This window comes from Populus alba, chromosome 11 (assembly GCF_005239225.2).
Source record: "Populus alba chromosome 11, ASM523922v2, whole genome shotgun sequence".
NCBI lineage: Eukaryota > Viridiplantae > Streptophyta > Magnoliopsida > Malpighiales > Salicaceae > Populus > Populus alba.
The window spans coordinates 3,511,435-3,536,503 of record NC_133294.1 but is presented as its reverse complement, the minus strand read 5'-3'; the positions used below and the strand labels follow the sequence as shown (position 1 = coordinate 3,536,503).

General features: G+C 34.2%; 4 protein-coding genes across 8 annotated transcripts; all 4 read left to right on the top strand.

Annotated features, from left to right (window-relative positions):
* The first annotated feature begins 675 nt into the window (after nt 1-675).
* On the top strand, nt 676-3,566 carry LOC118061408 (uncharacterized). Of its 3 annotated transcripts, XM_035074832.2 has the most exons (4): nt 680-1,355; nt 1,514-1,651; nt 1,980-2,524; nt 2,720-3,566. In XM_035074832.2, the coding sequence occupies exons 2-4, from the start codon at nt 1,576-1,578 to the stop codon at nt 2,720-2,722; spliced, it is 624 nt and encodes a 207-aa protein (XP_034930723.1). In that variant the 5' UTR covers nt 680-1,355; nt 1,514-1,575; the 3' UTR covers nt 2,723-3,566. The 3 variants fall into 3 exon arrangements, with proteins under 3 accessions (XP_073268564.1, XP_034930722.1, XP_034930723.1); XM_073412463.1 differs by having other exon boundaries at nt 676-1,355; nt 1,545-1,651; nt 1,980-3,566; XM_035074831.2 differs by having other exon boundaries at nt 678-1,355; nt 1,980-3,566.
* On the top strand, nt 827-1,420 carry LOC140956164 (uncharacterized). Its single transcript, XM_073412653.1, has one exon. The coding sequence runs from the start codon at nt 827-829 to the stop codon at nt 1,418-1,420; it is 594 nt and encodes a 197-aa protein (XP_073268754.1).
* A 2,575-nt stretch (nt 3,567-6,141) lies between the features above and the next one.
* On the top strand, nt 6,142-9,064 carry LOC118061405 (uncharacterized). Of its 3 annotated transcripts, none has more exons than XM_073412486.1 (4): nt 6,142-6,716; nt 6,841-6,978; nt 7,264-7,937; nt 8,091-9,064. In XM_073412486.1, exons 1-4 carry the CDS (start codon nt 6,179-6,181, stop codon nt 8,757-8,759), a joined length of 2,019 nt encoding a protein of 672 aa, XP_073268587.1. In that variant the 5' UTR covers nt 6,142-6,178; the 3' UTR covers nt 8,760-9,064. The 3 variants fall into 3 exon arrangements, with proteins under 3 accessions (XP_073268587.1, XP_034930719.1, XP_034930720.1); XM_035074828.2 differs by having other exon boundaries at nt 7,243-7,937; nt 8,091-9,060; XM_035074829.2 differs by having other exon boundaries at nt 7,243-7,796; nt 8,091-9,052.
* A 4,150-nt stretch (nt 9,065-13,214) lies between these two features.
* On the top strand, nt 13,215-14,949 carry LOC118061410 (uncharacterized). Its single transcript, XM_035074834.2, has 3 exons — nt 13,215-13,895; nt 14,010-14,147; nt 14,336-14,949. The coding sequence occupies exons 1-3, from the start codon at nt 13,358-13,360 to the stop codon at nt 14,947-14,949; spliced, it is 1,290 nt and encodes a 429-aa protein (XP_034930725.2). The 5' UTR covers nt 13,215-13,357.
* Nucleotides 14,950-25,069: the final 10,120 nt, after the last annotated feature.

The following is a 25,069-nucleotide window of genomic DNA, read 5'->3' as shown; positions in this document are numbered from 1 at the left end:
ATAAGCTTACTTCAACCAATATTTCGGATGTACAGCCGAAATCTAAGGTTCCATTACAATGGTTACAATATTTAATTTACTGTAAAATAGAACAGAATAAATACTGAATGGAAACTGAATAAAAAACTGATGCTTGGCACTACTCCATAACTAGCTGACGTGGTGAAGACCTCACGCCTTTAGCTGCTATAATCAAGCCTTCGTGGCTCATGTTTGTCCTGATCTTGCACTTGCCTTTCACTGCACTTCACTATACTTGGGATTCGGTTCTGTTGCTCTCTCATATCTTCGTGGTGGCTTATCACAAAGCTAAGCGTGGAACGCGCCATTGCAGTAATTAATGAAATTAAAGAAAGAATTTGTACTATGTAAGCAAAGATTATTCCTAATTAGCTGTAAAGCACGACGTGCAAAACGTGCTGCTTTTGGATGGGATTGCACTAATGAAAAAAAGAATGGACAAAGATAGTGCTATCAAAGACTTCCACATAAAAAGAAGAGAGAAGAAAAGTATTCGATTAAGGGATAAAGCAGGTTTCTATCATCAAACTCAAAGTGATGTTTCACAAAGACAATTACTCTTTGAAAAGTATGACCCAGCATTTACATTTATTGTAATAAAAAGCTAGGTACTTTGTGTATTGGCCGATATGGACAAGATTAGGTGTAGAACAAGCGGGATTTTGACATAAAATGGGCAGAGCTATTCATTATTGAGGGCTAGAACAACAATATTACTTTGTCTTCAAAATCAAAAGAATCAAAGGATAATAAGGCCAAAAAAAAGAGAGAAGCCACCTCCCTATTCAGGATGTTTCAGCCACTGATGGGTTCCTGCAATGCTGATGTTCTTGATACCAAACAGAAAATCAATGGACGTCTGTACAAGGCTCTAGTGACATGCAACAAGAAGGATGTTGTAGATCTCTGCCAAAGAATTTCAGATCATGCATTGCACGTAATAACAGTGAATGATGATACTGTTCTCCACATGGCTACGTATGCTAAAGAAGCAGCCTTGGTGGAAAGATTACTAGATGAGTTGCCTGATCATCATGTCGACAAGTTGACCCGACAAAATCGAGTGGGAAACACAATTCTCCATGAGACTGCCACTAGCAACCATGCGATTGCTGTTGCAGATAAACTGCTAAAGAGAGCTCCCGGACTGTTAGGTATGCGCAACCACAATGGGGAGACGGCTCTGTTTCGTGCAGCTCGGTACGGAAAAACTGATATGTTCAACTTTCTAGCTGCTAAAGTCTCTGGATATGACGAAGCAGGTCTGCAATTTTATGTTCAGAGAAGTGATAAAAACACTATCCTCCACATTGCAATTCTTTCTGAACACTTCGGTAAGCATTATAAATCACAAGTTCATTTCTTGGGCACTTCTGTATGTTATGTTTGGTGGAATTAAATAAAATCTCAATTCTGAGGCATGCTGAAGTTTTTATTTTGCTGCTCTAAAACAAAAACTTCTCTCTGGTACAATTTTAATGGAAAAAAACAGATTTGGCATAACAAATTGCATTGGACTACAGACATTTAATCAGCGAAAAAGACGGTGATGGGATGACGAGTCTTCAACTTCTTTCATGCAACCCGTCAGCTTTTAAACAAGACCCTGAAGATGGATTCATCAAGTTAGGTATGTATACAAGATCACTTCCATTTTTCTAATCACATTCAGAACAGCTAATACTATAGTGCACTTCTTTCTTGTCAAGATTATGACACTTGAACAATCCTTCCTTTATCTTCATATAGAAATAATGTGTTGCAAATTTCCTTCTTTTTCTCTGAATTTTTCGTACTTGAAATAATAAGATTCTTTTACATAGGTTAATCTTCTTACAGTCATGTATTTTCCATCTTTCTGCAAAATAATTCATCGTTATAGATAATTTTTATTTATGTTGTGTTCCAGAGCCTAAAGTTAGGTATGTATGTTGCTGACTTGCTTTATTCCTTGGTAGCTAAATCCTGTTGCAGTACAGCTTGGCAGGAGAAGGTTCAAAACCAAAAGGATAAATATAAATCAGCTGTAGAGCTTGCCAAGCTTTTATCTAGAAATGATACCTCATGGGAAGTTTCTTATTCTAGCATTGACCAGAGCAAGCCTAAAATACACAGATATGGAGAGATAGGTGGGCAAGAAGGGATGTCTTTGGCTGCTAGAATTCATGAGAGAATGGATGATGTTGGTGAAACTCCTTTGATTTTGGCTACGAAGTCAGGAATTGTGGAGATAGTGGAAGAAATACTCAGGCTTTACCCTCAAGCAGTTGAACATGTTGATGACGAAGGTCGCAATGTGTTGCATGTGGCAATCAAATACAGAGAGTTAAAGATTTTCGAGCTTGTGACGAAAATGGAAGTGCCCATGAAGAGACTGGTAAGAAAGATTGATAACGAGGGGAATTCTATTCTGCACACTGTTGGTATAAACAGAAAGGATTTTGTATCTGAGAAGATGGAAGGCCCTGCATTCCTATTACAAGAAGAGTTGCTATGGTTTGAGGTGCTTTTTAGACTTTTAGCATCAACATATGATTCACACACAGGCATATTTTTTTGAATGCTGCACTAATCTTGAATCTATAAGCAATTGGAACAAAACTTGAGGAATTTGCATTGCATTTCCACATACTGTAGAAAAGAAGAAAGAACTAAAAATATTAATGGTCTAATGCTTATTTTTTTTGGAAAAATTCAGTGACTGACATGTCTGTTTTTTATTGCGTGCGAGAATACAACGAGTCGAAGAAGTCACTCCACCTCATTTCATAAGCCACCATAACAGTCAGAACCTCTCTGCAGAGGGTTTGTTTGTTACTGCAAACTCTGAACTTCGCAGCTCAGCGAAAGAATGGATAAAGAGCACTGCAGAAGGATCTTCGGTTGTGGCTGTTATGATTGCTACAGTCGCCTTTGCAGCAGCCTACACAGTTCCAGGAGGTCCAAATCAGAGCACCGGTGTTCCTGTCCTCGTTAATAAACCATTCTTTGTGGTTTTCACTGTCTCGGACGTGCTATCTCTTACCTTTGCTTTGACATCAGTTGTGACATTTCTCTCCATCCTCTCATCGCCATTTCGATTTAAAGATTTCAAGCATACCCTTCCCAATAAGTTGATGGCAGGCTTCACATTTCTGTTCCTTTCCGTGGCTATGATGATGGTAGCATTTGGATCAACAATCTTTCTGACGATATACAATAAGGAAAATTGGGCTAAAGTTACTCTATACTCGGTCTCTTTTATCCCAGTTTGCATCTTCGCGCTATCTTATTTTCCTCTCTATTCCTCACTATCAAAAACTTACAAATATTTGCTCGAAAACTTTCCACTAACTAAACTTGTTCTATCCAAACCTTGTATGATGATGTCCAAATGTTTAAAATGTTGTCAAGTCCAAACCTCAGAGTCCCACATTCCATGAAATACCATACATGGATGATAATATGTATTATTATTGTTAACATTGTGCAGCAAGTTATTGAGTTGTTGATAATTGTAAGGATTTCAATAATCATATTTAAACCAATTTATGATGAGTGAAGACTATCCTTGTTGGTGATCCAGGTAAACGTAGATGGAAGCAACACGCTTGCAAAGAATGAAGCTTAGATTTATTGCTAATACAATGTAATTGGATTTGTTTCCAATCTTTTTTTTTTGTTTTATTAAAATTCAGTATTTTTCTTTGTTATTATCTAAATGGTTGTTTTATTAATAAATCAATTGATTATTATTAAAAAAAAAAAAAAAAAAACAATCAACACCTGTTGTAACCCAATTTTGACCCATTGGCTGTTTAATTTAATTTTAGAGGGTTTAAAATGTAAATCAGAGATTTATTTCAATGAAAAGTGTGATTTGTCAACTTGCGTTAAAACTAGAGACTACAATGTACTTTTGTCATTCTATCCTTATCTTCAAGATAATCCTTGTTTTCAAGATAATGATAGTTATCTGCTTTCAAATTTGATTTTTAATCAAATTCGAACTTCAAAAAAGAGAATGAATTTGATATTTGAAACTTTGTTTCTCACAAGCAAAGGGATTCTAGCACTATAAATACAGACCTCAGTGTGTGCAAAAGAGAAGGGAGGACGATTAGGAGAAACCCTAAAAGAAAAGACCTCAAGAGGAGGCTATTACCAGAAACTCTAAAAGAAAGAAATATAAAAACAAAAGAAGGGGGCGGCGAACTCTATACTAGCCACGCCCCCCTCAACCCTTCTTTTAGCCTAGTCTCCCTCGAGTTCGCCTCCATCCGCACGCCTAGGTAAGTTTCCTTCCTTCCTTTCTAAAATAATTAACTGGTTACTGTTGCATGCATGCGTGAACCTTTCATGCATGGTGGGCTAGATTCAACACAAAAAGAAAAAAAGAGTGGGCTGGGTTTGGGCTTTAGGCCTAGCCGACCTAAATTGTGTTTACTAAGGGTGTGTTTGGCAAAACACACCCTTATGTTTTGGCCATAATTTTTATACCCATTCTAATTTGATATTTGATCAAACAAACCCCTTTTCAATAACAGAAAAATCCAAAAATATTTGGGAGTCTTCGTTGATTTATTTGTGAGCTCCTCGTACTTTGTTTTATTTTTTTTTCTTTATGTTCGTATTTTTTTGTAGATGTGCTCAATCTGTAGATTATTACTGTTAAATGCAACTACGTCGTGCAATGTTTTTTTTTTTTTACTTTCATCTAATTAAAAAGGGCAAATAATAATAAAGGATAAACAAGAAAAAAATGACAAAAAATTTCTTCTTCAAATTTATTTTTTGCAAAAATATTCACTGACACCAGAGTCAGGAATATCATATTTTTTTGGATTTATGCGATATTTACCACGCCAAAGTTGAAAATATTTGTAAGAATTGTTCATTAACGCCAGAGTCAGGAACATAAAAGGAAGAATAAAAGAAGAAAAAATAAGAACAAATCCTTAGCAATTTTAGATAAAATAATATCTTTTTTTTTATTTTTGATTCTTTAAAATAACTTGACAAGATTTATAAAATTATTTATACTATAAAATATATATTTGATTCTAGTAATCAAAGTAGCAATAAAGTAATTGATGTAAATAAAACGAATTCTCCAGTAAGTTTCCTTTAAATCTACACTCAATTCAGTCAAACTGCGGGATGTGGGCCTGGGGGATAGCATTTTACTGAAGGAAGAAAGTTCGACTTTGTCCCTCGGATTAGATGCTAATATACTACTATAGGCAAAGCTAAGATTATTCCCAATTAACTATGAGTTGTAAGCCTGGCGTGCATAACATGGGAATGTTTATGACACTGCACTAATGAAACAGAATTAGTGTGACAAAGTAGGAATTTAATTCCATGAATCAACACAAAGGTTATTCCACATTCCACTAAACATGGAGAAGCACCAGCTAAAGGCATATATAAAGCAAGGTTCATTTTCAATAAAGTGCCAATTAGCACATGAAGCAAAACTATATAGCTAGTTAGTGATCATAACTGTGCAATAATAAATCAAGGAAAAGTTCAAGATTCTAACGGTACCACAAGTAAAGATGATTGATAATCCAAATGCAGTCATGAAGTCAAAAGCTCTGGATACAGCTTTAGAATAGGAGAGGTAGCTAGAATATTATACTTTGTAAGTGTACTCGTCAAGATTAACAGGATCCTGTTGCATGATAGTAGAATTCTGATATAAAGGAGAAGGTTATTATTGAGGATTGGCATAGCCATTTTTTTTTTTTTTCAAGGAAAAAATTACCCCCTCCCTTCTACATGGAACCCTTGATGTCGAAGCACCAGCTAAAGGCATATATAAAGCAAGGTTCATTTTCAATAAAGTGCCAATTAGCACATGAAGCAAAACTATATAGCTAGTTAGTGATCATAACTGTGCAATAATAAATCAAGGAAAAGTTCAAGATTCTAACGGTACCACAAGTAAAGATGATTGATAATCCAAATGCAGTCATGAAGTCAAAAGCTCTGGATACAGCTTTAGAATAGGAGAGGTAGCTAGAATATTATACTTTGTAAGTGTACTCGTCAAGATTAACAGGATCCTGTTGCATGATAGTAGAATTCTGATATAAAGGAGAAGGTTATTATTGAGGATTGGCATAGCCATTTTTTTTTTTTTTCAAGGAAAAAATTACCCCCTCCCTTCTACATGGAACCCTTGATGTCTCCTGGTACCAGTGAAATCGATCGTAAACAGAAAATAAACGGAAACTTGTACTATGCTCTCATGAAAGGAAACAAGAAGATAGTTGCAGAACTCTGCCAAAAAAATCAGGATCATGCATTGCACGTAATAACAGTAAACGACGATACAGTACTTCACATGGCTACATATGCCAAAGAAGCATCCTTGGTAGAACAATTACTAGATGAGTTGCCTGATCATCATCTCGACAAGTTGACTCGCCAAAATGGTGTAGGAAACACAATCCTCCATGAGACTGCCACAAGCAACCATACTGTAGCTGTTGCAGGTAAACTTCTGAAGAAAGCCCCTGGATTGTTAGGCATGCGCAACCACAATGGAGAGACGGCTCTCTTTTGTGCGGCCCGGTATGGAAAAACTGATATGTTCAACTTTCTTGCTGCTAAAGTCTCTGGATATGATGAATATGGTTTGCAATTCTATGTACAGAGAAGTGATAAAACCACTATCCTTCACATGGCCATTCTTTCTCTGCATTTTGGTAAGCATTGTCAATTATAAATTCATTTCTTCCCCCCATCTTCAAGTCAATTTTGTTTCAACATATGAAGTTGATATTCTGATGCTGAAATGTTTTCTTTCATACAAATTACGTTGGGCCACAGATTTGGCATACCGAATTGCGTTGGACTACACGCATTTAATTGGCCAAAAAGATGCCGATGGTATGACTGGTCTTCAGCTTTTATCATGCAACCCATCAGCTTTTAAACTAGAGCCTGAAGAAGGATTCATTAATTTAGGTATGGAAGTATAATCCTTACCCTTCCAGTTTTCACTGAATCAGTGAAACCAATGTGATTATGGCACTTCTCATATATAAAAAAAAAAAAAATGTAACATTCTTAGATTTTTTTTATTATAGTTTCCCTTCTTAATTTTTCTGTCATTCCTTTTAACAACCATGATGTAACTTGCCTTGTTTCTGCATAATAAACTCATTCTTACATTACATCACAGAATTTATATGCAACTAACCATTGGCGACTAACTTATTTCCTTGAAAGCAAAATCATATGGATGTTCAGTATGGAGGGAAAAGGTTCAAAAGCAAAAACAACTGCATAGATCAGCTGTGGAGCTTGCCAAGTTTTTAGTCAGAAAAGATACCTCCTGGGAGCTTACGTATTCTAGCATCGACCAGGGCAAGCCTAAAATCCATAAGTACGGAGAAAAGGGAGGCCAAGAACGGCAAGAGGTACATTTGTTTAATAAAATTCTAGACAAAGAGGAGAGTCTTGGAGAAACTCCTTTGATTTTGGCTACAAAGTCAGGCTGTGTGGAGATTGTTGAAGAAATACTCAAGCTATATCCCCAGGCAGTCGAACACATTGATGACGAAGGGCGCAATGTATTGCATGTAGCAATCAAATACCGCCAAAAGAAGATTTTCGAGCTTGTGAAAGGAATGGACGTGCCTATGAAGAGGCTGACAAGGAAGATTGATGGTGATGGGAATTCCATTCTACACACCGTCGGAAGGAAAAGAAAGGATTTTATATCTGATGAGAAGATGGAAGGCCCTGCATTCCTCTTACAGGAAGAATTACTCTGGTTTGAGGTGCACTTTTTAGACTTTTACCTTCCTGCTATGCATATCTATCATACACATAATTCACGGGAAGCACAATATTTTTTTATTGTCATACTAATCTTGTATCCAGAAGCGGTTGGAGTAGACGTATTACAGCAATATGGTAGGGTGAGTTTACATAATAATTCATCTTAAAAAGTAATTTATGTATGATTTATAAGAAGAAATAAATAAAAACAATTAATGGTCTAATTCTATAATTATTTTCTTTTAAGAAAACTTGATAGACATGTTCTCTTTGTTATCCATGTGAGAACGCAGCGCGTCAAAGAAGTCACTCCATCCCATTTCCTGAATCACCAGAACAATATGAAGCTCACTGCAGAAGGGTATTTCATTACTGCAAATTCTGAACTCCGTAATTTAGCCAAAGAATGGCTAAAGACCACAGCAGAAGGATGTTCTGTGGTAGCAGTTCTCATTGCCACCGTTGCCTTTGCTGCAGCCTACACGGTTCCAGGAGGTCCGAATCAGAGCACTGGTGTTCCTGTTCTCGTCAACAAACCATTCTTTGTGGTTTTCACCGTGACTGATGTACTCTCCCTTACGTTCGCTTTGACATCAGTTGTTACTTTCCTCTCTATCCTAACATCGCCGTTTCGATTTAAAGATTTCAAGCATACACTTCCTAATAAGTTGATGGTAGGCTTCACATTTCTGTTTCTCTCTGTGGCAATGATGATGGTAGCGTTTGGAGCAACAATCATTCTGATGATTTACAGCAAGGAAAGCTGGACAAAAATTACTCTATATGCAGTCTCCTTTATCCCAGTTGGCATCTTTGCACTATCTTATTTCCCTCTTTATCCATCACTATCAAAGACTTACAACTTGCTCCAGAAAATTCCCTTCATTAAACATATTCCAGCTATACCTTGGAACTCTTTCAAATGTTGTCGAGTCGAAACCACTGATACCGACTTTCCATGAAATATCCCACATGTAATTATCCTAACTAAATCCTTTCCATTTTCTGAAATCTGATGCCTGCCTATGTAAGTAAAGGTTGGCACAAGTATTGGTCCTATCTGTAAGCAGCTACCACCATGGATGATTATGAGTATGGTGTCTATAAGAATGATGTGATGAGTTCTAGGTTTGTACATTGTAAGGATTCCAAATAATACAATGTTCTAATATGTGCAATAAGTAACAAATAAAGCCAGCAATTCTTGTAACATAGGTGTTAATTTAACCACAGAGTTCTTGACACTGGTCCCCTCTTCTCTTATTCAGGAGGGACAGAACATTTTGCTTGAAACTTGGTCAGTTCAATTTGCAAAATGATGAACCCTAAACACCTAAACTTCGGTTCATTGAAACTTCAAGAGTCATTTCCAAGAGAATGGTTTGTTTAAAAGTTCTATTCAAATATATAGCACTACAAAGTAATGATAGTTCAAGCATCAACTCCATGAATGGGATCTGTAAAAACCACCTAGCACTGAATAATTCAACCTCCAATGTTGAGATCTTTTAAAGTGCATCAAGATGAATTATTTTTTTAACTATTCTGATTGAGATTTGGATAGCACCGTTAGTTGTAGCATTATAATAAATTTATGAACAAACGAATATTCTCTTACTTTGTAAGATTGAACCTCCAGCGTTGAAATTTTAGCTTTGAATTAAATTTTTTTTAGAGGTTTTTTTTTTTATCATCTTTATATGCTATGTGAAAAATAAATATTAAAAAGCTAAAACTAAAATTCATCATTGCACCTAAATAAATTAAATCATATGCGAGTGACTTGACTCAAACCTTATAAATACTCACTACTAACCGTCTTTATATGAATAGATTTTCAGGTATAGATATTGTTTTAAATCAAGTTCAAAATCCTTATCTATAAGTTTATATATATAACTAGATATTTGATGTGTAATTTGTTATGGGTCATATTTTAAAAAATAAAATAAAAAAACTTATATACACAAGCTTTTTTAACATATTTTTGTAGTTATAAAAAATTAAGTGAAAATCAAAAACTTTATACATACATATAATTAAATATATCAAGGACTATGTGTATGAATAATTGAAGAAAAAAAAATAACAAAAAAATAAAAAATGAAAAAATTAAGAAACAAATATAGATCAAAATATTTAATCTCGCAAGCCTAAACATTCACTCAGTTGTATCTACTAAATTTATTTCTTAAAATATTTTTTTTATTCATGTAAACAATAATAGAAATAGAGACATAAATTTCTTCAAAAATAAATTTCATCTATACAATAGATTAAAAAAATTATAGATGAATCAGAAATACCCTTCAAAATTTAAATGCATTAAAAAAAAAAATCGATCATTTTGGTGGTCTTAATCTGTGTTAACGATATTTTTTTTTCTCTACTATCAGAATTCAATGACTTTTCTCTCTCCTCTCAACCAAGGATTAAGAAACAATAAAAATAAATTATTATACTAAAATTGAATTTGAAAAAAAATTGAGGCACCGAAATTATATAATCTATGTTATTTTTAAAGTTAGATAAACAAAGTATATCTTTCTTAAAACTTCAAACACACTACTCAAGTTTGGTGTGTGTGTAATTTTGGTTTCTATCCTTTCAATTCCATCATTTTCTAAAAAATCTAAATTAATTGGTCTCTAATCAAGATAAAATCATCCACGATTATTTATTGAAAAAGAAACGAATCAGCGTGAGGGACTAGGCAGTTTAAAGAAAGGAAAGACTTCGTTAAGCTTCCTACTGGACTTGAGCACAGGTGCTGGTTAGGGCGGGAGCAAAGACAAACACTTTCCAAAAATAGAATAAAGTCTTGATCTCACAAATATATGGTCTTGAGCTCTACTCGTACATGTTTATACACGAAGAGGGCATGGAATGACAAATACGTAATGATAAATACGTAATGATATTCTTCATGTGAAAACTGAATAATCATAAGAGACCATACCTGTTTTGCTGTAGACCAAGGTGGTCTTATGGAACCAAAAATCTACACCAAAAGGGAGAAGAATTAACGATCTGCCACTAGAGGGATGAAGATGTCGTCTGTCCCGTTGCACCCACCGTATCAACTTTTCTACTGTGGTTTCTTGCCCTCACTGTTTTTCCCTCTGGTGATCCTCCTTTTTTTCCTTTTTTGTGTTCCTTTTATAGGCGGGTGTTAATCCTTTCAAGAAAGGGGAAAAAAAAATCACTGCCTTTGTTAGTATCAAATCCTTGAAGATAGCCCAGTAAATCATCTTAGGTATTGGCCATTGATTCCTCTTTGCTTGATTCATGGAGAGAGAATCAAATTTTGAAAAATGGATCTTGCATAAGAATGAAAAGGCTGGGCTATAGTTCTTGATGAAAAGCTGACTGAGAGGGTATGTTTGACTCAAAATCTGTAGTAGATCCTCAGAATTAAAACCTGATTTCTTGTGCTACGATTAGGACCAAGATCAAGCTCTAATGTTGCATGAGAGTCAGTTGTTCCAACGTCTTTTAATGCCCTGAATATCTGCAGAATTTAGCACAAAACGGCGTCGTTTCCTTCAAATATTCATCATATGTTCTTCCCTCTTTCTATCAAAACGCATTGTTTCACTTTCACTTAATGTCAAACAGCGTCGTTTTCATCCTTAATTATAATTAGGTTTTTCTAATTAAAATCAAATTAAACTTCTTATTTGTCCCTGCGTTTTAGCGTCATTTGTACTTCAGTCCGTGGCCTTTGGATTTTCCTAATTCAGGTCAATTTCACCCTTGACCAAATTACAATATGTCCTCTGATTTCTCCCTCTCTTTCATTTCTGTTTTGGTTCTTCCATTCTTCATTTTTAAATCAAATTAACTCTCAATTTCAATTTTATTCTTCGATTAGACCCATAATTGATCTTCTAATTTGGCAATTCATTTCAAACTCATCCTTGAATTTCATTTTCATTTAATCTTAGCCACATTAAATCAAATTAAGCCCTTTTATCAATTTCTTATTCAATTAAGCCCTCAATTATAGCCCAAAAATTCTCAAACTTAATTTTAGCTATGATACTCAATTATTGGTCCAATTTCAATCTCAGTTATGTATTTTTATTATTTTTTTAATATACAAAAATTAAATAAAAAAAAAGGAAAAATAATGACATGATTAAAATTAGTTAAATTTACTGAAAAGATATATTTTTTGAATTTTTTTAATTAATTAAAATATAAAGGATCAAAATTAGATTATAACAAAAATAATTAAACTCTACTCTCTCTTGTAGAAACATTAAAAAAAAAAAAAATCAAGAAGACTCATGCAATCCCTGTACAAAACACCCCCCAGCACGTACTTTTAATGTATTTTTTTAGGTTTTCAAGAATTATACACAAATTTTTCATGCATATAATTATATTTTTCTCTTTATGTTCATTAGTTTCTTCTCTTACATTTACTGAATTAATCATCGGAATATCCCCTGTCCTCCCAGGAGACTGATGTTTCAAGAACAACCCGAGCTAGAGAAGTTTTTTCTAAGACTTCATCGATAAGATAACAAAAAAAATATATAATATTCTGGTTTATTAGAAATATCTGCCGTGTTCAAGTATATAGTTCCTTGACTGAAATTTTAACGCTTTTGATCTCATGTTTCACTGCGGGGGAATTACCCTTCAGCCTAGTAGCTGGTTGGTGATCACTTCCATTGCACTCTATATATACTCCAAGCAGAAGTAAATGATGTCCCCATGGCTAGTTGGAAATAGATTTCAAGGACAATATTTTGTCATGAAGGTGAAACACAATTGATTTTCTATGCTTCTCTTTAAAGTAGCTAGGATTATTCCAAAAGGAAAAGGCAAAGCAACGAATAATTTACTTTCTTCTTTTTTGCTTGTTCATTGTAGAAGCAAGAATGTGAATCTTGATTTCAAGCTTCAATATTATGGTTTAACAAATGCAATACAATTTTTATACAGAACTAAGAAAAAAAATCTGACCAAAATCTGATCTTTATATACTTATTTTTATAATGATCAATTAAGCAAGTTCCTAAGCTATAAAAAAACAGAGTAATTAATAATATATGCTTCTAAAAACGGATTAATTCAGCTATTAATGTTGAAGAAAATATCCTTCAAAAGAGAAGCTCATTAGCAAGAATTCACCAGAAAAGAATAGTGTATTTTAAGAGATCAATACAAAGTATTATTTAATTTTTTGGAATTAAAGAAATAAAAAGGTAAGATGGGTGGAAAACTATATGGCTAGTTAGTGATCATAACTCTCCAATAAATTAAGGAAAAGTTCAAGATTCTAACTCTACCACAAGTAAAGATGATGGATAATCCAGATGCAGTCATGAAATCAATAGCTTCTGTATACAGTTTTGGAAAAGGGGAGGATATTATACTTTGCTCTCCATTCGTCTGCAGGTACTCCAATAGGGAATATCTACGTAATCTTCAAGATAGCAGAATTCTGATATAAAGGAGAAGGTTGTTGTTGAGGATTGGAATAGCAAATTTTCTTCGTTTTTTATTTTTTTTGGTTTCAAGGAAAAAATTAACCACTCTCTTCTTCATGCAGCCCTTTATGCCTTCCCGTACTACTGAAATCGATCCTAAACAGAAAATAAACGGAGACTTGTACTGTGCTCTCATGAAAGGAAACACGAAGAGCGTTGCAGATCTCTGCCTAAAGCTTCAGGATCATGCATTGCACGTAATAACAGTAACCGACGATACAGTACTTCACATGGCTACATATGCCAAAGAAGCATCCTTGGTAGAACAATTACTAGATGAGTTGCCTGATCATCATCTCGACAAGTTGACTCGCCAAAATGGTGTAGGAAACACAATCCTCCATGAGACTGCCACAAGCAACCATACTGTAGCTGTTGCAGGTAAACTTCTGAAGAAAGCCCCTGGATTGTTAGGCATGCGCAACCACAATGGAGAGACGGCTCTCTTTCGTGCGGCCCGGTATGGAAAAACTGATATGTTCGACTTTCTTGCTGCTAGAGTCTCTGGATATGATGAATATGGTTTGCAATTCTATGTACAGAGAAGTGATAAAACCACTATCCTTCACATGGCCATTCTTTCTCTGCATTTTGGTAAGCATTGTCAATTATAAATTCATTTCTTCCCCCCATCTGCAAGTCAATTTTGTTTCAACATATGAAGTTGATATTCTGATGCTGAATCGTTTTACTTACGTTGGACTATAGATTTGGCTTACCAAATTGCATCGAAGTACGAACATTTAATTGGTCAAAGAGATGGTGATGGTATGACTGGTCTTCAGATTTTATCATGCAACCCATCAGTTTTTAAACAAGAGCCTGAAGATGGATTCATTAAGTTAGGTATCGAAGTATGATTATTGCACTTCTCATCTATAAATTCTTGGATTTTGTATTATAGTTTCCTTTCTTTTTCTGTCAATCCTCTTAACAATCATGTAACTTGCCTTGTCTCTGCATAATAAACTCATCCTCACATGACAGAATTTATACGCAACAAACAATTTCCAATTAACTCATTTCCTTGAAAGCTAAATCTTGTGGAAGTTCAGCATGGAGGAAAAAGGTTCAAAAGCAAAAACAACTGCATAGATCAGCTGTGGAGCTTGCCAAGTTTTTAGTCAGAAAAGATACCTCCTGGGAGTGTATTTCTTCTGGCATCGACGTGATGAAGCCTAAAATTCACAAGTATGGAGAAAAGGGAGGCCAAGAACGGCAAGAAGTACATTTGTTTAATACAATTCCAGACCAAATGGAGAGTCGTGCAGAAACTCCTTTGATTTTGGCTACAAAGTCAGGCTGTGTGGAGATTGTTGAGGAAATACTCAAAGCATATCCCCTGGCAGTCGAACACATTGATGATGAAGGGAGAAATGTACTGCATGTAGCAATCAAATACCGCCAACTGAAGATTTTTAAGCTTGTGACACGAATGGAAGTGCCTATGAAGAGGCTGGGAAGGAAGATTGATAATGATGGGAATTCCATTCTACACAACGTCGGAAAGAAATCGAAGGATGTTGTGTCTGATGAGAAGATGGAAGGTCCTGCATTCCTATTACAGGAAGAGTTACTCTGGTTTGAGGTACACTTTTTAGACTTTTCACTTTTACCTTCCAGCTATGCATACTTATCATTCACATAATTCACAGGCAAGCACAATATTTTTTGACAGTCATACTAATCTTGAATCCTGAAGCAGTTTGACTAGACGTGGGGCAATATTATTACATTCCATTTACACACTTTATAGCGATATGGTAGCATGAGTTTACATAACAATCCATCTTAAGAAAATAATTTATGACTGTTTTTTTAGAAGAAAACAAAATAAGTTTTTTTAGAATTTTTGAAATATTGGCCTAGTTCTCGTGACTTTAATAAACTGGTTATTAAAGCCAAAATGCATGCTAATACATATTTTTGAAATTTTCTTTGTTATATGAAAATACAATATGATTTTTTTCTTTTATTTTTGAGAGACTTGGCCATATGCATGAAAACAAAACATTTTTTATTTTTTATTTTTTAAAAAAAAATTAACGTCTTGACAAAAACCGGGTATTTTAATATCGGATTTGTATCTTTACAGTATAAAAATACAAACCAGTATTATAGAATATGATTATTATATGGACGCAGAAAAGGAAAACAAAGACACCCAAAGGTACGCAAAAAATGATAATCAGGAGACCGTTGAAATAAACAATCAAACGGAGAGCGATGGGCAAGGATAAGAGTAGGTATGTGATTTATAAGATAAACAGAGGTTTCAAAAGCATAATTCCATAATCGAAAAGGTGTTTTACATTGCCCTAAAAGAGTAAGACCTGTTTCCACAATATGCCTATGACGACGCTCTACTGTTCCATTTTGTTCATGAGTGTGGGGACAAATCAGACGATGATGAATACCAATGGTCTGAAAAAATATGGATAGTTTTCAGTATTCACCACCCCAATCAGTTTGAACAGATTTTATTTTTAAGGAAAATTGACGTTCGACAAGAGTTTGAAATTGATGAAAAACAGAGTAAACATCAGACTTGGCAACTAGAGGATAATACCATACATATTTAGTATAAGCATCAACAAAGATAACAAAATAACGATAGCCATCTGAAGAAAAAAGAGGAGCAGGGCCCCATACATCACTAAAAATTAATTCAAGTGGAGCAGAAGTTTTGTGACCAGTAGGTCCTAAAGACAAACGCGATGATTTTCCTAAAGGACAACTTTGACATTGAAAATTAAGACGTTTGTTGTTACAAATAATCTTATTTTTCAAGATTAACAATTGAAAGATACGTGAAGTAGGATGACCTAGTCGACGATGCCATAAATCGGCAGAGGCAGAAGTGCAGGGAGACCAATAGGCTTGAGGAACTGACGTGACGGAAGACTTGGTCAGGGCATAGAGACCATCTTTACTCTGACCTGAGAGAAGGACTTCATGGGTGTTAAAATCCTTGACATAAAACACACGAGGGTGAAATTCAAAATAAACATTATTATCAAGACAAAATTTCTGAATAGAGAGCAGAGGTTTTGTGATTGCAGGAACATGAAGAACATTAGATAAGGTGAAAGAACGATGTGGTGTATATATTTTTGTATGACCAAGATGAGATATAGGAAGGCCCTTACCATCACCAACATGCAAATTATCATTACCAAGATACGGTTCTGAAGCGGTCAAGGTGACAAGATCAGGTGTGACGTGTTGATTGGCACCGGTATCTGGAAACCAATCAACAGAACCGGTTGAGGAGAGATTGCGCTGCACCAGGTTGGCAGTAGGTTGTTGGCCATAACCTCGTTGCTGGAATTGAGGGCAATGGGGAGCTGTATGGCCGAAATTTTGACACAGTTGACAGCGTGGATTCTGCCCCCTATTACGCTGCCAAGAGCCTTGCCTATTGTCACCGAAGGAGGAGTTTTGGAAGCTGCGGTGATCAGGTCTAGAGCCAGCAAATCGGTTGCCTCTGCTGTTGGACTGGTTGGGACGCCAGCCACCGTTGAAGCGGCCCCTACTACGGCCAAAATTGCCAAAAGTCTGGCGCTGTGCAACAAGAGCAGAAGATGGAATGTTGGGTGTGGGCAGCAGAGGAGCATGTATGGAAGCAGAAGATTTATGAAGAAATTCATGTGTGAGGAGATGGCTGTGAAGATCTGCATATGATAAAGGTTCAGCCTTGGTAATAAGACTGGTAACTAAGTCTTTAAACTCTCCCCGAAGACCACGAAACACATATAAATTGAAATCTTCAAGTGAAACTGGCCGACCAGCAGCGGCCAATTCATCAAATAAGGCCTTCGCTTTTTGCATAAATTGAGTTACTGATTCATCACCCTGTCGAAGATCCTGAAGAGAGCCGTGAAGTTGCATAATACGAGAGTTGGAGGTGGAAGCGAGAGCTCGCTCAAGAGTGCCCCAAGCTGAACAAGAACTTTGACAACCAACAACAAGATGCAAAACTTCCATAGATAGGGAGGAAAGAAGAGCACTTAGAATGAGTTGGTCCTGTTGTTTCCAGGTTTGAAAAAGCGGATTTACCTGAAGAGAGATACCATCATGGGCAAGAACATGTGTTGGAGCCATCAACAAAACCAAAAACTCCTTGGCCTAGGAGATAAGGTAGCATTTGCATACGCCAATATAAATAATTGGTGTTTGTTAATTTGAGGGAGATGACTTGATGAGTGTGAGAAAGAGAGATAATGCTTGCGGCAGTAGAGGCAGCAAACGTGGGCTGCAAGAGGAGGCGTTCACCAGCCATGGCAGAGGAGAATCCAGGCGGTGACGTAGTAGAGGAAAGCAGAGGAGGCGCTGCAAGAGAAGAGGGTTGCACTGTTGGAGAAGAAGAAAGTTGGACTGCTGGTGCTGCAGAATTTGAAGATGTATGTGGTGGTTGTTCCATTGAAAAAGGGAGGTTGGGAGTGCTATGAGAAAATTAGGTTTAATTTATTTTAGGGTTTTAATGCTCTGATACCAAGTTGAGAATAATAGAATGTGTTGGGTTGTGCCTTAGCCAACCTTCCTATTTATATAGAGACAGTAGAACACTGCAGTAACTGTAATGATTACAACATCTTATATTAGAATCCTATTCTAATAGATACATGAGTAATTGTAATGATTACAACATTCTATATTAGAATCCTATTCTATAATAGGTATTGATTAAAATGCAATAAAAAATTTGCAGAAAATCACATATATTTTTTAAAAGAATGTTTTTAACTTCTTTTTTCGGGTTGGACCCAGCAGGCCTAGCCGGGTCACTGACCCAAGCATGAGTGAACAATTCAAGCACGCCTGCTACAACCAAAATGAAATTAAATTGCACCTGCACAGTGTTTGTGCAAATTATAAACAGAAGGAGAAGGAATGAAAAGCTTACCTGCTTCACAGCCGATGCTGGGAGAAATCCCTCCTAAGCTTGTTGCTGGGATTCTGGGAAGAAGCTTTGATGCCACTCCCTGCGTCTGGCTTCCCTTCGGTTCTGTCTTCTCCTCGTGTCCTTCCCTTCTCCTCTCTCTGCGTCTGGTTCTCTCATTCTCTCTTTTCTTTTCTTAGTTCTTCTCTTGTTCTGCTCTGTCGCCCCTTTGCTCTCTTCTGTTACTCTTCTCTGTTTTTTTTCTTTTTTACTGCTCTTTACTTTATCTCATGTTCTGCTCACTCTCTGTCTCCTCTCTTCCCAGCTCATCTCTGTTTTTTCCCCTTACGTTCCGCTTTTTCTGTCCTTTTCTCCTCCGTTTTCCCCCTCTGGTTCTTCTGCTTCTCCTGCTCTCCCCTTTTCTTTTCTTTCCCCGTCTGTTGCCCCTCTTCCTCAGGTCTCCCTCTACTTTTATTCTCCCTGTTTTCCTCTCTTTCCCCCCTGTTTTCTTTTTCTGCTGTCTCCTTGCTTTTTCCCTCCCCCTCGGTTCAGTCTTCTTCTGCTGCTTTTATAGGTCAGAGAAGGCTTTGTGCTGGTAACGGCTGGCTTGGTAACGGTTTGCAGAGGGATGACAGCCGTGACACATGCCCCATAATTGAAGAAAATTGGCACTGTTGCTGCAAGAAAACGTCTCTCGGCCTTTACTGCTGAAACGGCTGGAAGAAGGCAGTGAATAGTGTTTCAAGGCAACGACACCGTTTTTGCAATTTTAAATGATATTTATGATTTGGTCCTTGGATGTTTTTTACAATTTTGTAATCAAGCCCCCGGATAAATTATAATTGGCCATCAAACTTTAATAATTATGCAATTAAGCCCCTGATTTGACCAAATCAACTCCTTAAAATTATAATTGGACCCCATAACTTTAATTTCTTCCAATAAAGGCCTAAATTGACTTAAAAATCAATTTTTATTGCAATCAAACCCTCCATAAATTCAATTAAGCCTTAGATAAAATTTAATTGAGTCTATAAACATCTGATTTTGAATATATTTTTTCAAAAATTAAATTTTCTTTGTCAACAGGACTCTCATCATTAACGATAAACTATCAAATTTTAACCTTTTGCATTTTTTGAACCTCTTCAACCAATTTTGGGCATTTTTTAATTTATTTTTTTCATTTTATTTTTTATATATATTTTTTTGTATTTTTTTTCATTTTTGTGTGGGAACCCAAAAATAGATAACAACAATACTTATGATAATGGGTAGTAATAATGCTAACAAGGCTAATATATAATAATAATAATAACAATAACAATAACAATAACAATAGTATTAACAGTAATCACAATTGTTATTATCCATTTTTGGTCCCCGCATAAAAAAAAAAGGAAAAAATACAAAAAAATATTCAAAAAAAAAAAAAAAGCAATGAGAAGAGCATGTCGGAGTGCCTAGAAAATGGCTAAAAATTGGTTAAGGAGGTTCAAAAATACAAAAATATAAATTTTGACAATATATTTTTTACTAATAAGAGCTCTATTGACAAAGAAAATTCAATTTGAGATAGAAAAGTTCATGTTAGAGAATAATATAAATCATATCTTGGGGCCTCACCTAACAACTTAAGCTTTTGGGTTGAATTGGTTCTTTGACATGGTATCAGAGCTTTAATGACCAAGCAGTCACGAGTTCGAATCTCACCATCCCCATTTATTTGATAAAATTAAGCACAAGGTAATGTGGCTCTGTACAAGTTCCAAGCCTAAAGGGCTTTCACTTGAGGGGGTGTGTTAGAGAATAATATAAATCATATCTTGGGGCCTCACCTAACAGCTTAAGCTTTTGGGTTGAATTGGTTCTTTGACAGTTCAAAGTCATATGTTTATGGAATCAATTAAATTTTATTGAATGATTAATTAAATTTATAGAGAGTTTCATTGCAAGAAAATTGATTTTTAAGTCAATTTAAGCTTTAATTAGAATAAATTAAATTCAAGAGTCAAATCACAATTTTTAAGAGTAGATTTGGTCAAATCAAGGGCTTAAGTACATAATTATTAAAGTTTGATGGTCAATTAGAAACTTGATTGAATAAATCCAAAACCAAGGACCAAACTGGAAAAGACATGTAAATAGAGGGACTAAATTGAAGATGTGACACTCTCAAAATTATATCATCAAAGTAATAGCTATTACATCAACATCACCTTTTAAAACCAGAAACATTCAGGATTATATATATATATATATATATATATAATTTCCTACAGAAAATTCAGTAAAATTTTCTATTTTTTTATAATACAACATTATCGACTAGACTTCTTTAATCACAATGCTCAATCTTCCACTTCGATCCAACCTTCCTGGATTATATCAAATCTCATCATAAAATATTTCACATAACAATACTTTATTGTGCTTTCTCAACCTTACATCATCAACAAATAAAACATAACAATTATATTCTCTTATAATAAAACATAAACTAAGTTAACACAAATATAAACTCAAAGGATTCATATTGAAATAATTATTACTTTAACATACATCCATCATTTAAACATGCATAATTATGATTACTAAGCTTCTTTTTTAATAGTTTTCTAATGCTTGTTCTTTACTTATACTTTTTAAATGTGTAAATACCAAAAACAATTATCTTTAGAATACATTTATTAAAATCTACATATAATACAAACTACATATAAGACAAAATATATTACATCTCAGAAGAAAAAGATTTAAACACAAAAGCTCATATTTAACACTAATAATAAATAAAGAAGATAATACATTAAGAATGGTAAAATTATTATGTTCACAGGTCTTCAAAATATATTAAATCATCTTTCATCACTAACTTACCACGTTTCAACATCAATAACTCATTCATAATTTATCAATCATATACTTATAGGACTTCAGCAACCAACACTCATTACTTAATTTTCAATTCAGTAATTCACATTTTACCTCAAATCCGGCTAACCCTCCTCGATAGCCTACAAATATCTGGTAATTCCATATGAATTACTCCAAATCGGGCTATTCTCTTTTAATAGTCAATCAAATAAGTAATTCCATACGAATTACCCAACATCTCTATTATAATACAAACAAGTTTCTTCTACTACTTTTTCCATATCAATATGTCATAAAACAACTCATAACTAATAATGAAACTTTGAATTTTAAATGAAAGTGATGAATCACCTATCGTTTGCTCGTGATGGCCCAACTCCTTCTGCCTGATGCCTTTCTCCCGAAACAACTCCTTAATCAATCAAATTGCATTACATTATAAATCCATTAATATTTCTTCTACATGCCTAAATTTGAAGCATGTAATATCTTTTATTTAATTTAGTTTTGCACCAAAAGTTTCATTCATTTGTCACCTCATTTTCAACATCTAGTATTAATCAATTTTTTTCTTTTAACTCACTTGAAGAATTCTTCCATGAACTATTCATACCATTTATTTATTTCTTCCTTTCACATTCTTATGATGTTTCTTCACTTGTTCATACTTTGAATACTTCAAATAAGATGAGGAACATCATTTCTTAAACATAAAACAATCAAAACCTCATCCCTCTATTTCTTCATCCTTAGTTACAAGTTCATTCTTCAAAATTATCCCATTTCTGTCTTAATTACAACTTAAATTCACTATTTCTATAGTACTATTCCACCTCAATTCCATCATGCTTACTTCTTTTTTTCAAAATCCCTGAATTTCTCATAAAAACCCTAATTTAAAGAGTCAAGAATATAAGAAATTAAATCAAATTTAATTGTCATTGTTTGATAATTTACTCAAATAAACTCAAAAACTCTTCGTTCAAGTAAGAATCTTAATTTTTTCATGCTTACCAATCTAAGTTCTCCCAACTTCTCTTCTCCTCGTGGTGTGGTCGGCCCTCCTCTCCTTTCGTCTATCTTCCTTCACTTTATTCTTTCTTAATTTAATATTCTAAGTCTATTAATCTTACAAGTTTCAAAGCTCTCTCTCACTTTTTCTTGTTTTTCTCTTGATTTTCCCTTTTCCCTTTCTTTCTTTCCTATGGCCGGCCACTTCCCCTTGTTAATAACTTATAAATTGTCACAATTTAATTAATTCCATTCATATCCCTCAATGGTAAATTTTCATGTTTTTGGCATAAATTCTTGAGTACTGATATAGGTTAGAGCACCTTTTTACTTGAGTTATTTTGATTTTCATTAATTTATATTAGTAGATTTATTTCATCATAATCCATTTCCATTTGGAATTTATTCGTGTTTTTGTATTTTTTATTTTTCAATTATTTTCAAAATTTTATTTTATCTGGGTATGCTATTAGCAATACCACAACAGCAGCAAGCAACACTATCCCATCTCCTTCATCTCTGTGCAGCTTCATGATAAATCAATGTTCTACAGCAGTACTAGCATTATCATAGGAGCAACAGCAGCATCACAGGTCTGCCGCAGCAACATCACAGGAGCAGCAACAGCAGCAGAGAATCACAACATCCCCTGACCAAATCTTGATCAACTCTTGTCACGTCAACATCCAAGATTATAGGGAAAATACTCCAACGGCTATTACACTCCAGAATGGCAACCCATCATACATGGAAACTATAGCTGAATGCAAATCAGGGACAAATCAACCTTCATAATCAAGAAATCCTGTAACTATAGAAACAAATACAACTATGGAAAGTCAATAATTACTCCTTTTTTATGTATAGTTACATCCTGCACAAATTAATTGTATTGTGCTCACGTTTTATTCCTTTATACCAATAAGAGAATTAATTCACCACCATCCTCTGCTGCATTGTTCTTCCTCTGTCATCTTTTTTTCTCTGATGCTACTAGATATAGACAGATCGTGGGTTCCCTCATCAAAGTTTAATTTCATTCCCTTTCTCTGATGCTCTTTAAGACTCGCACTATGCTCTTACTATTCAAGGGTTCTCGGAGGCGAATCAATGTTACTTTCATTTTAACAAATCATTTATTTATTACACTTAAATATAATTTTAACCCTTATCTTGATCTCTTACTCATTAAAATTCTGATATAATGTTAAAAAATTATTTTAACCCCCAAAATTTAAACTCTTAAAAGACCCAAGAAATAGTATTATATTAGATCTCTATCAACATAAAATAACTAAGAATATATATATATATATATATTAGCTTTTGATCTCATGTTTCACGACAGGGTAGTTACCCTTTAGCTAGCCTCGTAGCTGGTTGGTGATCATTTCTATTGCACTCTATAGTCTAAGCAGAAGGAAATGATGTCCCTTTGCTTGTTAGAAATAGAATTAAAGGACAATTTGTCATGAACCACAATTTTATATTCTATGCTTCTTTAAAGTCTTAGTGTGATAATTGTTCTTATGTATGAGAACAATTAAAGTAGGATTATTGCAAAAGGAAAAGGGAACACAAAGAATAATTTACTTTCTTCTTTTTTGCTTTGCAAAAGGAAAAGGTAAATCTTGATTTCAAGCTGCAATGTTATGTTTTAACAAATGGAATACATTTTTTATACTGAACTAAGAAAAAACAATTGACATGAATCTAATCTAATTATATTTATTTCTGTAATGATCAATTAATCAAGTTCTTGATGTATAAAAATACAAAGTAATAATATATACTTCTGAAATTGGGTTAATTCAACTATTAATGTTGAAGAAAATATCAAAGAAGGAGCTCATCAGCAAGAATTCAATGAAAAGAAAAGGTGTATTTTAAATTATCAATACTGAGTATTATTTAATTATTTAAAAATAAACAAAAAGGTAAGATGGGTGAAGATAGTATGGAATGCTAGACAGTTGGTTTAATTTTATTTTATTTTTTGAAAAATCACCTAACAAATTAAACAATTCAGATTTTTAAATTAAAATAGTTTTTTGATATAGTATATATTAACCAATTAGTAAGAAAACTAAATCTTATAAAATCATATTATTCTTAGAGCCTCTTACATGTTAGTGAACATATTTTATATTAAAAAATACAAAGATATAAACAAATATAAAAGATGTTGAATGGATTACATATTATAAAGCTTACAAATTGTTTGAAATCCTTGAAATTGAATTAAATTTCAAGGGTTAAATTATTTTTTTGTATTTAGAATTTTTTTAGGGTCTCTCAGTAATTCCGAATACAAAATATTATTCTAAAAACACCACTCTTGATGCAGTTCATGTTCCTTCTTGCTAACATGCATTTTCTATCTACCTTATCTAACATATTAATTCCATGATTTTCATCTGAATTCAACTTTAGGACATGTAGTTGCTCCAACAATAATAAATGGGATTCTTAGTTGTTTTCATTGTAAAAACAAAAAGGTTTCACATCTTTATTCTATAGGAGAATAATCATATATTTATTTTATTCTTATAAAAGAAATAAATAAGACTAGTTCACCTTTATTATATATTCTTATAATAGTTTCACTCTATAAACTAAACAGCCAAACACGGATGCTAGTTTACTTTTATTTTTATCAAGGAATAGTTCTTTATTGGGTTCTCAAACGGCTTAATTAAGAAAAACTGCAAGCTAGTTTGTTTCTTTGCAGTCATCTCTCTGGAAACAAGTTTTCTTGTTGACTTTAATTTTACCAAGAGCTGGCTATAGCAGCATTCCAATCATTTTGTTAAAATTATGAATACACCTAAAGAAGCTTTTAGAGATCAATTCAAGAAAACACTGCAAACTATAATTTAGTGCCAAGTTAAGTTAGGAAAGGTATACAGAAATCAAACAAACACCAGGAATATTCTAAAAATGAAAGAATGCTTGTCCACAATTCAGAGAACTTTGGAATTTTCTAGTGTATTAGCTA